Here is a 12,831-nt window from a genome sequence, read left to right on the forward strand (position 1 = left end):
CTTCAAAGAAACATCAAGGCACTCAGGGCGGTCCGTCTGGCATGCGTAGCCTTCTGGTTGCACCTGGAGGGCAGAGTGGTCAGGGTTCTCACAGACAACACGGTTTCAAAGTTTTACATCAACAGGCAAGGCAGGACCTGCTCATCTGCCAGGAAGCTCTCAGGCTGTGGACTTCTGCATAGTCTACGATATCTGCCTGGAGGCCCACCACTTACCAAGCGCCCGGAATTCCTGGGCGGATTGCCTGAGCCAAGACTTCTCTCAGCATGAGTGGTCACTACACCCAGAGGTGGTGCACAGGATTTTCCAAACATGGGGCACTCTCCAGATGGACCTGTTCATGACATGGCAGAACCACCGGTGTCCCCACTTCTGCTCCAGGGGGTTGGGCATGGGCACCATCGCCGATGCCTTCCTCCTATCCTGATCGAGCTGGCTTCTCTATGTCTTCCCTCCGATCCTGGTAATCGGCAAGGTCTTGGAGAAGAGATAAATGAACAGGGCCTGGGTCCTCCTGATCACCCCAGCATGGCCTAGGCAACATTCGTATGGTACTCTCACGAGTCTGGCAGTTAACCCGCCGTGGCCGCCCCACCCAGACATGCTCTCAGGACCAGGGGTGCCTCCTCCACCCCAACTTAGTGGCACTCCTCCTCACGGTGTGGCTGCTCAGTGGTTACACTGGGAGGAAAGGATGTGCTCAGAAGGAGTTCAACGCGTCCTCCTGGAAAGCAGACGGCCCTCCATGAATCAGACCTACCTGGCAAAGTGGTCTCAGTTTTCACAGTGAGTGGCTGATCGGGGAGTGTTGCCTGTGGTTGCCCCAATTCAGCTAATTTTGGACTACCTCTTTCACCTTAGAATCCAGGGCCTAGTGCCCTCATCCATCATGGTGCACTTGGTGGCCATATCGGCCTTCCACCTGCCGGTGTAGGGACACATGGTCTTCTCCCATGCCATGACTGGCCGATTTCTTTAATGGATTGGATCGTCTCTTCCTACACATTAGGCCCCCAGTCCTGCAGTGGGACCTGAACTTGGTGCTTGCCCAGCTGACGGATCCCCTGTTTGAACCGCTAGCTACATGTTCCTGGTCGTACCTCTTGTGGAAGGTAGTGGCAACCACGTCAGCCAGACGAGTCTCGGAGCTCAGGGCCCTGACCTCCAAGCCCCCGTACACAGTGCTCCATAAGGATAAGATCCGTCCAACCACATCCTTCATTCCTCCCCAGGGTGGTCACCACCTACCACATGGGTCAGAATATCTTCCTGCCAGTGCTCTGTCCCAAACCCCATGTTCAGTGAGGAGCACCACCTCCACATGCTGGATGTGAGACAGGCTCTGACCTTTTACCTGGAATGGACTAAGGCATTTAGGAAGTCCTCGCAGCTGTTCATTGCCTCGGCTGAACGCATGAGAGGTCTGCCTATCTCCACTCAGCGGCTCTCCAGCTGGATCACCTCTTGTATTCGTAACTGTTACGATCTAGTGGGAGTCCACCCGCCACTGACTGTGAGGGCACACTCGACTAGGGCGCAAACCTCTTCGGCTGCCTTTCTAGCCCATGTTCCCATTCAGGACATTTGTTGGGCTGCCACCTGGTCTTCAGTTCACATGTTCACCTCGCATTATACGATCGTCTCCCAAAGCAGCAAGGACGCCGGGTTCGGCAGGGCTGTACTTCATACCGAGAGTCTGTGAACTTCTACCCACCTCCAACAGATACAGCTTGGAATCACCTATTGTGGAATGCACATGAGCCATCACTCGAAGAAGAAAAGCCAAGCTGGTGTTCTTCGAGACGTGTTGCTCATGTACAATCCACATCCCGCCCTCCTTCCCTTCTGTCGGAGTTGTATAGCAAGAAGGAAATGAGGAAGGGGGGGGGGTTCGCAGCACCCCTTATATCGTACCATAGAGGCGCCACTCCAAGAGTCACTAGGGATGCTCCCCTATGGGTACTGCTAGGGGGAAAACTTCCGGCACCAGTGCATGTGGCGAGCATGCACACCTATTGTGGAATGGACATGAGCAACACATCTCGAAGAGCACCAACTACAGAAGAGGTAACTGTCTTTTTTCACTCAGTTCCTCCCTATTTATCAAAATCAAATCTAGAACAGCCTCTTCCCTAGTAGCTTTCTCCATCTTCTGAAATTAAAAAAATCGTCTCCAGTATATTCTAATAACTTATTGGATAATCTGTGCCCTGCGGTGTTGTTTTCCCAACAGATGTCTGAGTAGTTAAAGTCCCCCATCACCACCAAGTCCTGCGCTTTGGATCATTTTGTTAGTTGTTTAAAAAAAGCCTCATCCACCTCTTCTTCCTGGTTAGGTGTCTGTAGTAGACCCGCTACCATGACATCACCCTTGTTTTTTACCCCTTTTATCCTTACCCAGAGACTTTCAACAAGTCTGTCTCCTATTTCCATCTCACCCTCAGTCCAAGTGTGCACATTTTTAATATATAAGGCAACAACTCCTCCTTTTTTTCCCTGCCTGTCCTTCCTGTGCAAGCTGTACCCTTCTACACCAATATTCCAGTCATGCATATTACCCCACCAGGTCTCTATGAGGCCAACTATGTCATAGTTGTGTTTATTTACTAATAATAATACAATACAGAGCTTGTAGTACAGAGAATGGGATCCCTCAGCTGGGTCCATTCTGGGGCCCAGTGACCCAGACAACCCCGTCTGCCCTCAGTTCCCATCCCCAGCCAGCCCCAAACTGAAACCCCCTCCAGCCTCCCCTTTCTGGCCTTTGTCTCTTTCCCGGGCCAGGAGGTCACCTGATCTCTTTATTCACCTTTAGCTATCCCCTTGCAAGGGCCCGGGCCATTTGTTGCTAGGAGACAGATTGTCGGCCATTTATGCACACTGGAGGCTTAAGAAATGCATAGGGGAAACTGAGGCACCCACACATTATTCCGAGGAAACATTAAAAACAGTCCCACTTTGTTACACCCTCCTCACTAGCTTAGCCAGTCTGTGTCCAAATATGCTCTTCCCCTTCCTCGATAGTGTTAGAGAAGAGCAGGCTGACCCAGAGGCAGATTGCATAGACAGGCTTCTTTATTGCTGTGCTTGTTCCCCTCAACCCAATTGTCGAGTAAGCACTGAATTAGTTAACAGCACATTCTTTTTATCTAAGTTAGTATGTAAATACCTGCATTTACTACAACACCCCCAAAACCCTTATCGAGTAATATGAATGCCCATACAATGAATATCAATAGCTATATACTGAATGTAATTCTCCCCACCTCGATCACTGTTTACAACATTAGCATATTCTACAGATAGTTTTTACTTTGAAGATACATTTTTTTTGCAATAAGTGCAACCACAAATTCCCTTGATCAGCAGTTCACAGGGAAGGGAGGAAGGGGCCATGACCCTGAGCTCGTTTATGTGTTTGGGAAAGGAAGGGATGGGGAGATATCACTGCTTTACATGAAGAGTATTCTTTAGATCTCCACATTCCTTATGCAGCTGCAATGCTTATCAGTCCTTAACAAGGAAAAGGGAAGGGAGAAGGATAGCACTTTATCAAGTGAAGAGACAGTGCCTGCCCCTGCCTTCCTCCCTAATACCATGCTAGCGGTTACCCAGGTCTTTACTTAACCCTTATATATACCAACAGATAGTTGGACCCCATCTCTGCATAAGCAGTCCTTCTTCCTGGAACAGCATCCCATGGTCAATGAAGCCAAAGCCCTCTGGGCGACATCATCCTCGCAACCAGGCATTCACCTCCAGGATGCATCTGTCTCTGCCTAGATGCTTACCCTTGATTGGAAGGATTGAAGAGAACATTATCTGGGCTCCCAACTCTTTCACCCTTATTCCCAGAGCTTCATAGTCACGTCTGATCTGCTGAGGAGGTCATACCTTGCAGTATCATTAATGCCCGCACAGATGAGTAGCATGAGGTAGTAGTCACAGGACTGGATGATCCTCAACAATCCCTCCTTAACATCGTAGATATGAGCCCCTGGCAAGCAGCGTACCTCCCACTCAGAAGAGAATCACCAACCACCACTACCCTACATTACTTCCTGGGAGTGGTGGCTGCAATTCTCCACGCCTTGGGGATACATAGCTTCTCCTCCTCCACCTTTGGGGCTGATTCCTAATCGTTCGTTGCTAGGTCAGCACATCGGTTTTCCATCACCATTTAGCTCTCTTAAAACACACATTATTTGCTTGGCACCCAGTTTACCAAACCATCTTGATCACTGGGAATCAGTGACCTGTCCTCTTCTTTATTTACCACTTCCCGAATTTATGTGTTATCTGCAAATTTATCAGCGATTATTTTGTTTTCTTCCTGGTCATTGGTAAAAATAGTATAGGACCAAGAACCAATCCCTATAGGAACCCACTAGAAAAGCACCTCTCAGTGATTTACAATTACATTTCAAGACCTATCATTTAGCTAGTGTTTAATCTGTTTTGTGTGTGCCATGTCAATTTTATATCATTCTAATTTTTTAATCAAAATGTTGTGATGTACTAAATCAAACACCTCACAAAAGTCTAAGTATATTATGTGAACATTATTACCTTTATCAACCAAACTTGTAATTGTTTAAAAAATTAAAATCCAATTAGTTTGACAAGATCTGTTTTCCATTAACCCATGTAGATTTGCATTAATTATATTAGCTGCCTTTAATTCTTTATTAATTGAGTCCCATATAAGCTGCTCCATTATCTTGCCTGGGATTGATGTCATGCTGACAGTCCTATTATTATCTAGGTTATCCTGTTTTACCCTTTTTTTAAAAAATGGCATAACGTTAGCTTTCTTCCTGTCTTCTGGAACTTCCCCAATGCTCCAAGACTTAGTGCAAATCAACATTAACATTAGAGCAAGTTTTTCAGACAGCTCTTTTAAAATATTGGATGCACGTTATTTGGACCTGCTGATTTAAGTGTCTAACTTTAGCAGCTTTTGTTTAACATAGTCCAGGTATAACTTAGATATTTTTACTTCAAGGTCCCAGAGACACAGACAAAGTTTTCATCTCAAGGCCAAAAGACCAAAAAGATCAAGACACTTGATCACGGCCTTGGATAGGCCAAGAGACTATTTACACTTGATCTTGAGTATTATCACCATATGATAAGACTATATCCTCTCTTTTTTCCCCAAATACAGAAGAGAAATATTTGTTGAATACTTCTTCCTTTTTTGCATTATTATTGATTATTCTGCAATTTCCATCTAGTAATGGACCAATAGCATTGTCAGGATTCTTTTTGGTCCTGATACATTTTAAAAATTCCTTCTTACTATCCTTAACTCAGCTGACCATAGAGTTCTCCTTGTATCCTTGGGCTTCCTTAGTAAGTTTTTTCTACAATTCTTAATTTCTGCTGTATATTCATTAATATCAACTTCCCCATTCTTCCATTTGGTGGTGGTGGTGGTGGTGGTGGTGGTTTTTTTTACAGCTGGCATCACTTCCCTTTTAAACCAGGTGGGGATTTTTAACAGCATGAGCTCCTTCCTCAGTTATGGGATTGTGGCTTTTCGGATGTCTAGTAAGATGTTCTTAAATTATTCCCAATTCCTGTTCACATTTTTTATAATGACTTCTTCCTCCCAGCTGATATGGCTCATAATTGTTTTCAGCTTTGTGAAACTGACCCTTTTAAAAGGTGTGTGTGTGTGTAAAAAAAAAAAAAAAAAAAAAAAATTGGTCTGAATTTTATTCTGTTTGCGCATTACAAATGTGATCAATCATGGTCACTTGTACCTGATATACCATCAACTTTTAGGTCTGTGATCAGTTCTTTGTTTGTTAGGACACGGTCTAATATAGAATTCCCCTGTGTTGGATGCAATACTTTTTGAGTTAGGAAATTGTAATCTATAATTGTTAGAAATCCCAAGGATGTTTTAGTACTGGCAGCATAAGACCTCCAGCATATGTCACTCAGATTGAAGTTCCTCATGATCACACAGCTTTTTTTTTTTCTACATGTTATAGAAAAATGTGTAAAGAGGCGGTCATCCTTTTCCCTAGTGTGTTTTCTGATCTGTAGCAGAAATCAACTAGTCCTCTATTCAGGATCATTTTTGTATAAGTTATCCGAGACTCAGAAACAGGTAATACCATTTTTGACAGAGTGCCACTCCCCCACCCCTTTGCTCACTTGATCCTTCCTAAATAGGTTAGAAAAAATTATTTTAACATTCCAGTTGTGCAAACCATTCCACCAGGTTTCAGTAATACCAGCTAGATTGAATTTTTGCTTAGAAATGAGTAATTCCATTTCCTCTTTTTTATTACCCAGGCTCCTAGCATTGGTATATTGTCAATTCAGGAATTTCTTCTCTTCATGTCCTTTGGTTCCTTGTTTAATTTTGTTCTCAACATCTCATTTTCATGCTGAGTGTTCGTATCGTCCCTGTTCTAACCCTCTCTGTTTGCTATTAGTTCAACCCTCTCCTGACTATTCTAACCAGCCTGCCTCCAAGGAGATTGATCCCACTTCTGCTGATGTGGAGGCCATTCAAACTATACAGCCTTCTTTCCCTCTAGGGAGCTGAACCCTGCTAACCACAGACAAGGCTTCCTCATGCTAAGGACAAATGGTATTGAGGTGCCTCACAGCCCTGGGAACCATCACAGCCCCACAAGTGGTTTCATGGTTCCCAAACCAAATACAGATTGTGAGACACATCCTGTGTGGCTCCAGCTTTTAGACAGGAATGTGTGCACCAGACCACAAGGGCACACTTTCCTTTGCCCTCCAGGGCAAGGGGAAAAAGCATAGGTCTGTTCCAGCACCAGAAATCTCCCCTCCTGTAATGCGGAGAGAATGCAGACATGAAGCTGTCAGAAAGGTATTGCTGTGCTAACATCCCCAGAAACTGTGGTTCTGGTTCCCTCTTACAGGTTCTCAGAAACTTGAAAAATCATCTCTTAGATCTCTGTTATGGGTTAGGCCCATCTGCATGTCAGTTCCTTACTTGAATCCGGCACTGGACTAATAATGGATGCTCTAGGTGTACCTCAGATAAGATAATTTCTATGACTCTGACTACAGAGAATTCTCTTCAGCACAAGCATGCTGATGTGTTAGAGGTTACGGACCCTCAGTGTCTCGGCAGCAGCCATATAAAAGGTTCCAGATCCAGAGGCTGAGGGTTGTTTGTTACTTATATAATAATCCCTACCGCTTACTTGTTGTTGTTGTTCATGTGAAAAGTGCTGTACAATTGTCAATCCTCCCAATATCTCTGTGACATGGACTAGTGAGAATTATCTGCATTTAGCAGATGGAGACACTGGGGAAGAAGGTGTGGCTTGACTACAAAGCCACAGATGATGTCCATCCCAGACTGGGATGAGAGCTCAGGAATTCCTGATCCATGGGTCCCTGTTCAGTTGCACTGTAAATACTTAGCAATGCTGATCTCTAGCAACCACTCAAGGTATCAACAAAAAACAATGGGAAGAGCTTTGTTTGGGGTTAGTGCTTTGAGAAGTTCTCTTAAGATAGCAAACTGCCTAATAAGGATGTTCTCTGTTGCTGATTTCATACTTTAAGCTGAAGTTGAGTACTTACTGTGGTAGACAAAGCCACTGTCTCAGAGACCTTACAATCTTTAGGCCCAAGTGGGAACAGTACAGCTGGCTGGAGTGTACAGTTGTGGAGTTCTTGCATGGATCATGTGAAGGAAAGGGAGGCAGAGTGTCAGTTTCTTTGTTCTCTAAACTGAAGAGCCATAGGGGCAAGGATATCTTTGCTGATGCCCTTGCACATTCCCATCCATGTACTGGTGCCTTTTGAGCCATTGCTGCTGCAGGTCTCTAAGGAGGCTGTTGGGCAGACAGGGAAGGGCCGAAGTCCCGTGTGTGAGTCAACTGAACTTTCACTAATTGTTCTACTCTCCAGCTGCCCTGTGTGCTGTTGCCATTTACTCTCACCCCTTTGGCATTGGCAAGCAAGGCTCCAGATACAAGCTCAATGGAGGGTTTTGTGACTTGTACACCACAAGAACATAAGAACGGCCATACGGGGTCAGACCAAAGATCCATCTAGCCCAGTATCTGTCTACCAACAGTGACCAGTGCCAGGTGCCCCAGAGGAAGTGAAGCTAACAAACAATGATCAAATGATCTCTCTCCTGCCATCCATCTCCATCCTCTGACAAACAGAGGCTAGGGACACCATTCTTTACCTATCCTGGCTAATAACCATTTATGGACTTAACCACCATGAATTTATCCAGTTCTCTTTTAAACACTGTTGTAGTCCCAGCCTTCACAACCTCCTCAGGTAAGGAGTTCCACAAGTTGACTGTGCGCTGCGTGAAGAAGAACTTCCTTTTATTTGTTTTAAACCTGCTGCCTATTAATTTCATTTGGTGACCCCTAGTTCTTGTATTATGGGAATGAGTAAAACTTTTCCTTAATCCACTTTCTCACGTCACTCGTGGATTTTATATACCTCTATCATATCCCCCTTACGTCTCCCTTTTCAAGCTGAAAGAGTCCCTAGCCTCTTTAATCTTCCTCAATATGGGACCCCTCCAACCCCCTAATCAATTTAGTTGCCCTTTCTGAACCTTTTTCTAGTGCCAGTATATCTTTTTGAGATGAGGAGACCAAAATCTGTAACGCAGTATTCCAAGATGTGGGTGTACCAATGGATTTAAATAAGGGCAATTAATAATTCTCAGTCGTATTCTCTAGCCCCTTTTTAATGATTCTCAACATCTTGGTTTGGCTTTTTTTGCCTGCCGTGGCACATGATGGACATCTTCAGAGAACTATCCACGATGACTCCAAGATCTTTTTTCCTGCTTGTTTTGAGCTAAAATTAGCCCCCATCATATTGTATGGTACGTTGTGGTTATTTTTTACAATGTGCATTACTTTACATTTATTCCAGGTTAAACTTCATTGCATTTTGGTTGCCCAATCACTTAGTTTTGTGATACTTTTTCAAGTTCTTCACAATTGCCTTTGGTCTTAACTGTCTTGAGTAGTTAGTATCATCTGCAAACTTTGGCCACTCACTGTACCCCTTTCTCCATCATTTATGATAAAATGAATAGGTTGGTCCTAGGACTGACCCTGGGGAACACCATAATTGCCCCTCTCCATTCTGAGAAGTTACCATTTATTCCTACAACTTTGTTCCCTGTCTTTAACCAGTTCCAGTCTCATGAAAAGGACCCTGCCCTTTATCCCATGACAGCTTAATTACGTAAGGCTTGGTGAGGGACCTTGTCCAAAGGCTTTCTGGAATATCTAGTCACTATGTCCCACTGGATCCCCCTTGTCCACATGTTTGTTGACCCCTTCCAAGAACTCTAATAGTTAGTAAGACACGAAATTTCCCTTACAGAAACATGTTGAACTATTGCTCAACAGTTTGAGGTTTTTCTATGTGTCTGACCAATTTTATTCTTAACTAGTTCGACTGTTGCTCGGTACCTATGTTAGACTTAAATATTGGCATTACTTAGCTAACTTCCAGCGTTGGGTACCAAAGCCGATTTAAAGGAACAGGTTACAAACCTAGTTTAAATAGTTCTGCAACTTCACATGTGAGTTCTTTCAGAACTCATTGGGTGAATGCCATCGGGTCCCAGTGACTTGTTAATGTTGAGTTTATCAATTAAATTACAAACCTCTCTAGTGACACTTCAAGCCGTACAGTTCCTCAGAATTTGTCACCTAACAAAGCAGCTCAGGTGTTGGGATCTCCCCTAACATTCCTCAGCTGTGAGACTGAAGCAAAAGATCCATTATTTCTCTGCAATGACTTGATCGTGTTAAGCGCTCCTTTTGTATTTTTGATCGTAAGGGGCCCCATCGGTTGGTTAGCAGCTTCCTGCTTCTGATGTACTAAAAACATTTTATCATCACCCTGGAGTTTTTTTGGCTAGCCATTCTTCAAACTCTCTTTGGCCTTTCTTATTACACTTTGCACTTAAGTTCGGCAGTGTTATGCTCCTTTCTATTTACCTCACTAAGGATTTGACTTTCCCCTTTTAAAGGAAAGTCTTTTTATCTCCACTGCTTCGTTTACATGGTTGTTCAAGCCCACGGTGGATCTTTTTAGTTCTTTAACTGGTGTGTTAACTTGGGTAAGACATTGAAGTGGGTAATTATGGTGTCTTTAGAAGCGCCCATGCAGCTTGCAAGGATTCACTTTAGTCACTGTACTTTTAACTTTTGTTTTAACTTACCCCTCATTTTTGTTTAGCTACCCTTTTGAAATAAATGCCCAGTGTTGGTGCTGTTGAGATGTTCTTCCCACCACAGGGAATGTTAACTGTTTATTATAATTAAGGGTCACTATTTCATATCTAGCGTTGCCTCTCCCTGTGGGTTCTGACAGCTCTCATGCAGCAGTCATTTTAAAGTTCGAAGAAATTTTATCTCTCGCATTCTCTGAAGGTGAAATGTTCCAGTCATATATGGGAGATATTGGAATCCCCATTGTTATTGGGTCTTATTTTTGATACCTCTCTTAATTTCCCGCTAGCTATTCGATCATCACTTAATATTCCTGGTCAGGGGTCACAATAAATCCTAATTTATATTTTTATTAAAGCATGAAAATTTCTATCCATTAGAGATTCTATGAGCATGTGTGATTCGCTTAAGATTTTACTTCATTTGAATCTATATTTCTTCACATATAGTGCCACGCCTCCCCTGCACGACCTGTTCTGTCTTCTGATATATTTTGTACCCCAGAATGATTGTGTCCCATTGATTGCTCTCAGTCTACCAGGTTTCTGTGATGCCTATTATATCAATATCCTCCTTTTATCACAAGGCACTCTAGTTCAGACAGGTGCGCAGTTAAAAAGGGAACGAGATTCAACGAAGAGATCTCAGCAACAGGTACTTTCATCACTTTTTTCTTGGCAGACTTCTCCAGAGACCCACAGCTCCAGTGAGACTTTGGGAGGAGACCCGTCCAGCCTAGAAGCCGAGGCAGATCACCTCCGGGTCCAACTGGGTGACAGCCTGAAAGAGCTGCACCAAAAGGAGCTGAGAATTCAGCAGTTAAACAGCAAGGTACAGCAGATCGCCTCTGCCTGATTATGGAACTTGGGACTGAGGGCAAGGAAGAGAACAGATTTCCTATAGGACTTGAAGGAAGGGAGCAGACCTCTGCCTGCTTAAGGGACTTGTGCTGGGAATGTAGACTCCTCAGAAGTCCCTAGGGCTTGTGGTGAACAAACGTCTGTCCCAGAGCCTACAGACCCCCACCCACAGAAGTAATGAGACTCAGAGTGAATATCAGGAAAAGCTGTTGGGCTGCAGAGCAACTTCCCTAGAGAAGAACTGGGGGCCCCATCACACCTTGACAGGGCCATGGGTCCAGCCAGAGAATCATCCCCAGGAGAAGAGCTGGGGGCCCTGTTGAGCCCTGGCACAAGGGTGGATCCCAGAGGAAGGGCCAGAAGCCCTGTCACTCCCCATTAGGGAGGTGGATCCAGTTCATGAACTGTCTTCTGTGGCGGGGAGTTCCAACACTGGAAACACTTTAAACTGGGGAAAATACTAATAATTATAGCAGCACTGGCTTCTGGGAGATTGAGTTGGCTCCATCCAGTCCATCTCTTACATCTATTACTTCTCCATTAGTCAGGACTGTATGAAGGCATAAGCTCTATGGGCCTATGTCTAGGGCCCCCACTCCTGGAGTCATGTGATTACATCAGATTCTTCTTCTAGTGATTGTGCATGTCCATTACACATTAGGTGTGTGCGCACCACATGCACGGATGCTGGAAACATTTTCCCTTAGCGGCTCCTGTCGGGGCGGCAGGGGAGCCCCGCCAGAGTGGCGCCTCATGCTGATGCATATATACCCCTACCGACCCGACCCCCCTTCAGTTCCTTAGCTCTCTATCTCTTGCTTGTGAGTGTCCCTTAGCATAGTTTCATAGACTTAAGGTCAGAAGGGACCATTATGGTCATCAAGTCTGAACTGAACTGATCAGCAATTAATAGTTATCAGTAGTTAGTAATTATCAGTAGTTAGCGCTTCTTAATAATAGATAGTCAAGCTTTCTTTGTTTAGGTGTTGGAAGTTGTCTCCAGCACCAGCCTTGAGCTGCGGGGCATGCCGCAGTTCCAAGGCTTTAAGGCTTGCACCATGTGCCACAAGCCTATGCCGATTAGTGACCCCCACGACTCGTGTCTTCGTTGCCTGGGGGAATCACATCAAACAGAAAGCTGCAAAATCTGTAAGGCTTTTAAGCCAAAGACTAAGAAAGAAAGAGAGACTTTCACCTCAAGCAACTACTCATGAAGGCCGCGCTGCAACCTTCGGCCTCAGGCCATCCAGTCTCAGCACCAGTGTCCTCAGTGTGGAGTGCACTGGCATCAGTTTGCAATCTGGCATCTGTGGGACACCGCAAGCATGCGGCACCGAGGCAACCAGAAAAACCCCAGCACCGTTCGACCTCACTGGCACGGTCGAAGGGCCAGCCCACAAGCCGAGGGTGCTCCCCACATAAGAATCCAGCAGCGCGCAAGCAAACGAGCCCTCAAAAGGGAAGTGCTCCCCCAAGACATGCTCCGGCTCTGGCACCGAAGAGCCTGTTGAGCCCTGAGCTAAGCGCCTTGAACGCGGAGGAAGGGCTGGAGGAGCTCCTCGAACAGCCCTCCACACCAGACACATTTGAGGCAGCAAAGGACCTCATCCAGTTGTTGACGGCAAGCCCCCTCCCTGCCAAAGAGAAGCCTCCAGCACCATCTCCTAGAGTGCCGTCAAGAGGCAAGCCGGCAATGGTGTGCTGATCGAGGTCACCACCCCGGCACTGCTCCCAACATC

At 45.2% G+C, this 12,831-nt stretch overlaps 1 protein-coding gene across 11 annotated transcripts in view; it reads left to right on the top strand.

Moving 5' to 3' along the window:
- GOLGB1 (golgin B1) overlaps positions 1-12,831 on the top strand; it is a 127,145-nt gene that overhangs the window by 95,845 nt on the left and 18,469 nt on the right. For 10 of the 11 annotated variants that reach the window (XM_075063931.1, XM_032803433.2, XM_032803437.2 and 7 more), the window contains one exon: positions 10,914-11,063. The exons of the other annotated variant lie outside the window; for it this stretch is intronic. In XM_075063931.1, the coding sequence (XP_074920032.1) occupies positions 10,914-11,063 (150 nt within the window). The remainder of the gene's footprint in view (positions 1-10,913; positions 11,064-12,831) is intronic. 11 annotated transcript variants of the gene reach the window in all.

Source organism: Chelonoidis abingdonii, chromosome 1, assembly GCF_003597395.2.
Source record: "Chelonoidis abingdonii isolate Lonesome George chromosome 1, CheloAbing_2.0, whole genome shotgun sequence".
Lineage (NCBI taxonomy): Eukaryota > Metazoa > Chordata > Testudines > Testudinidae > Chelonoidis > Chelonoidis abingdonii.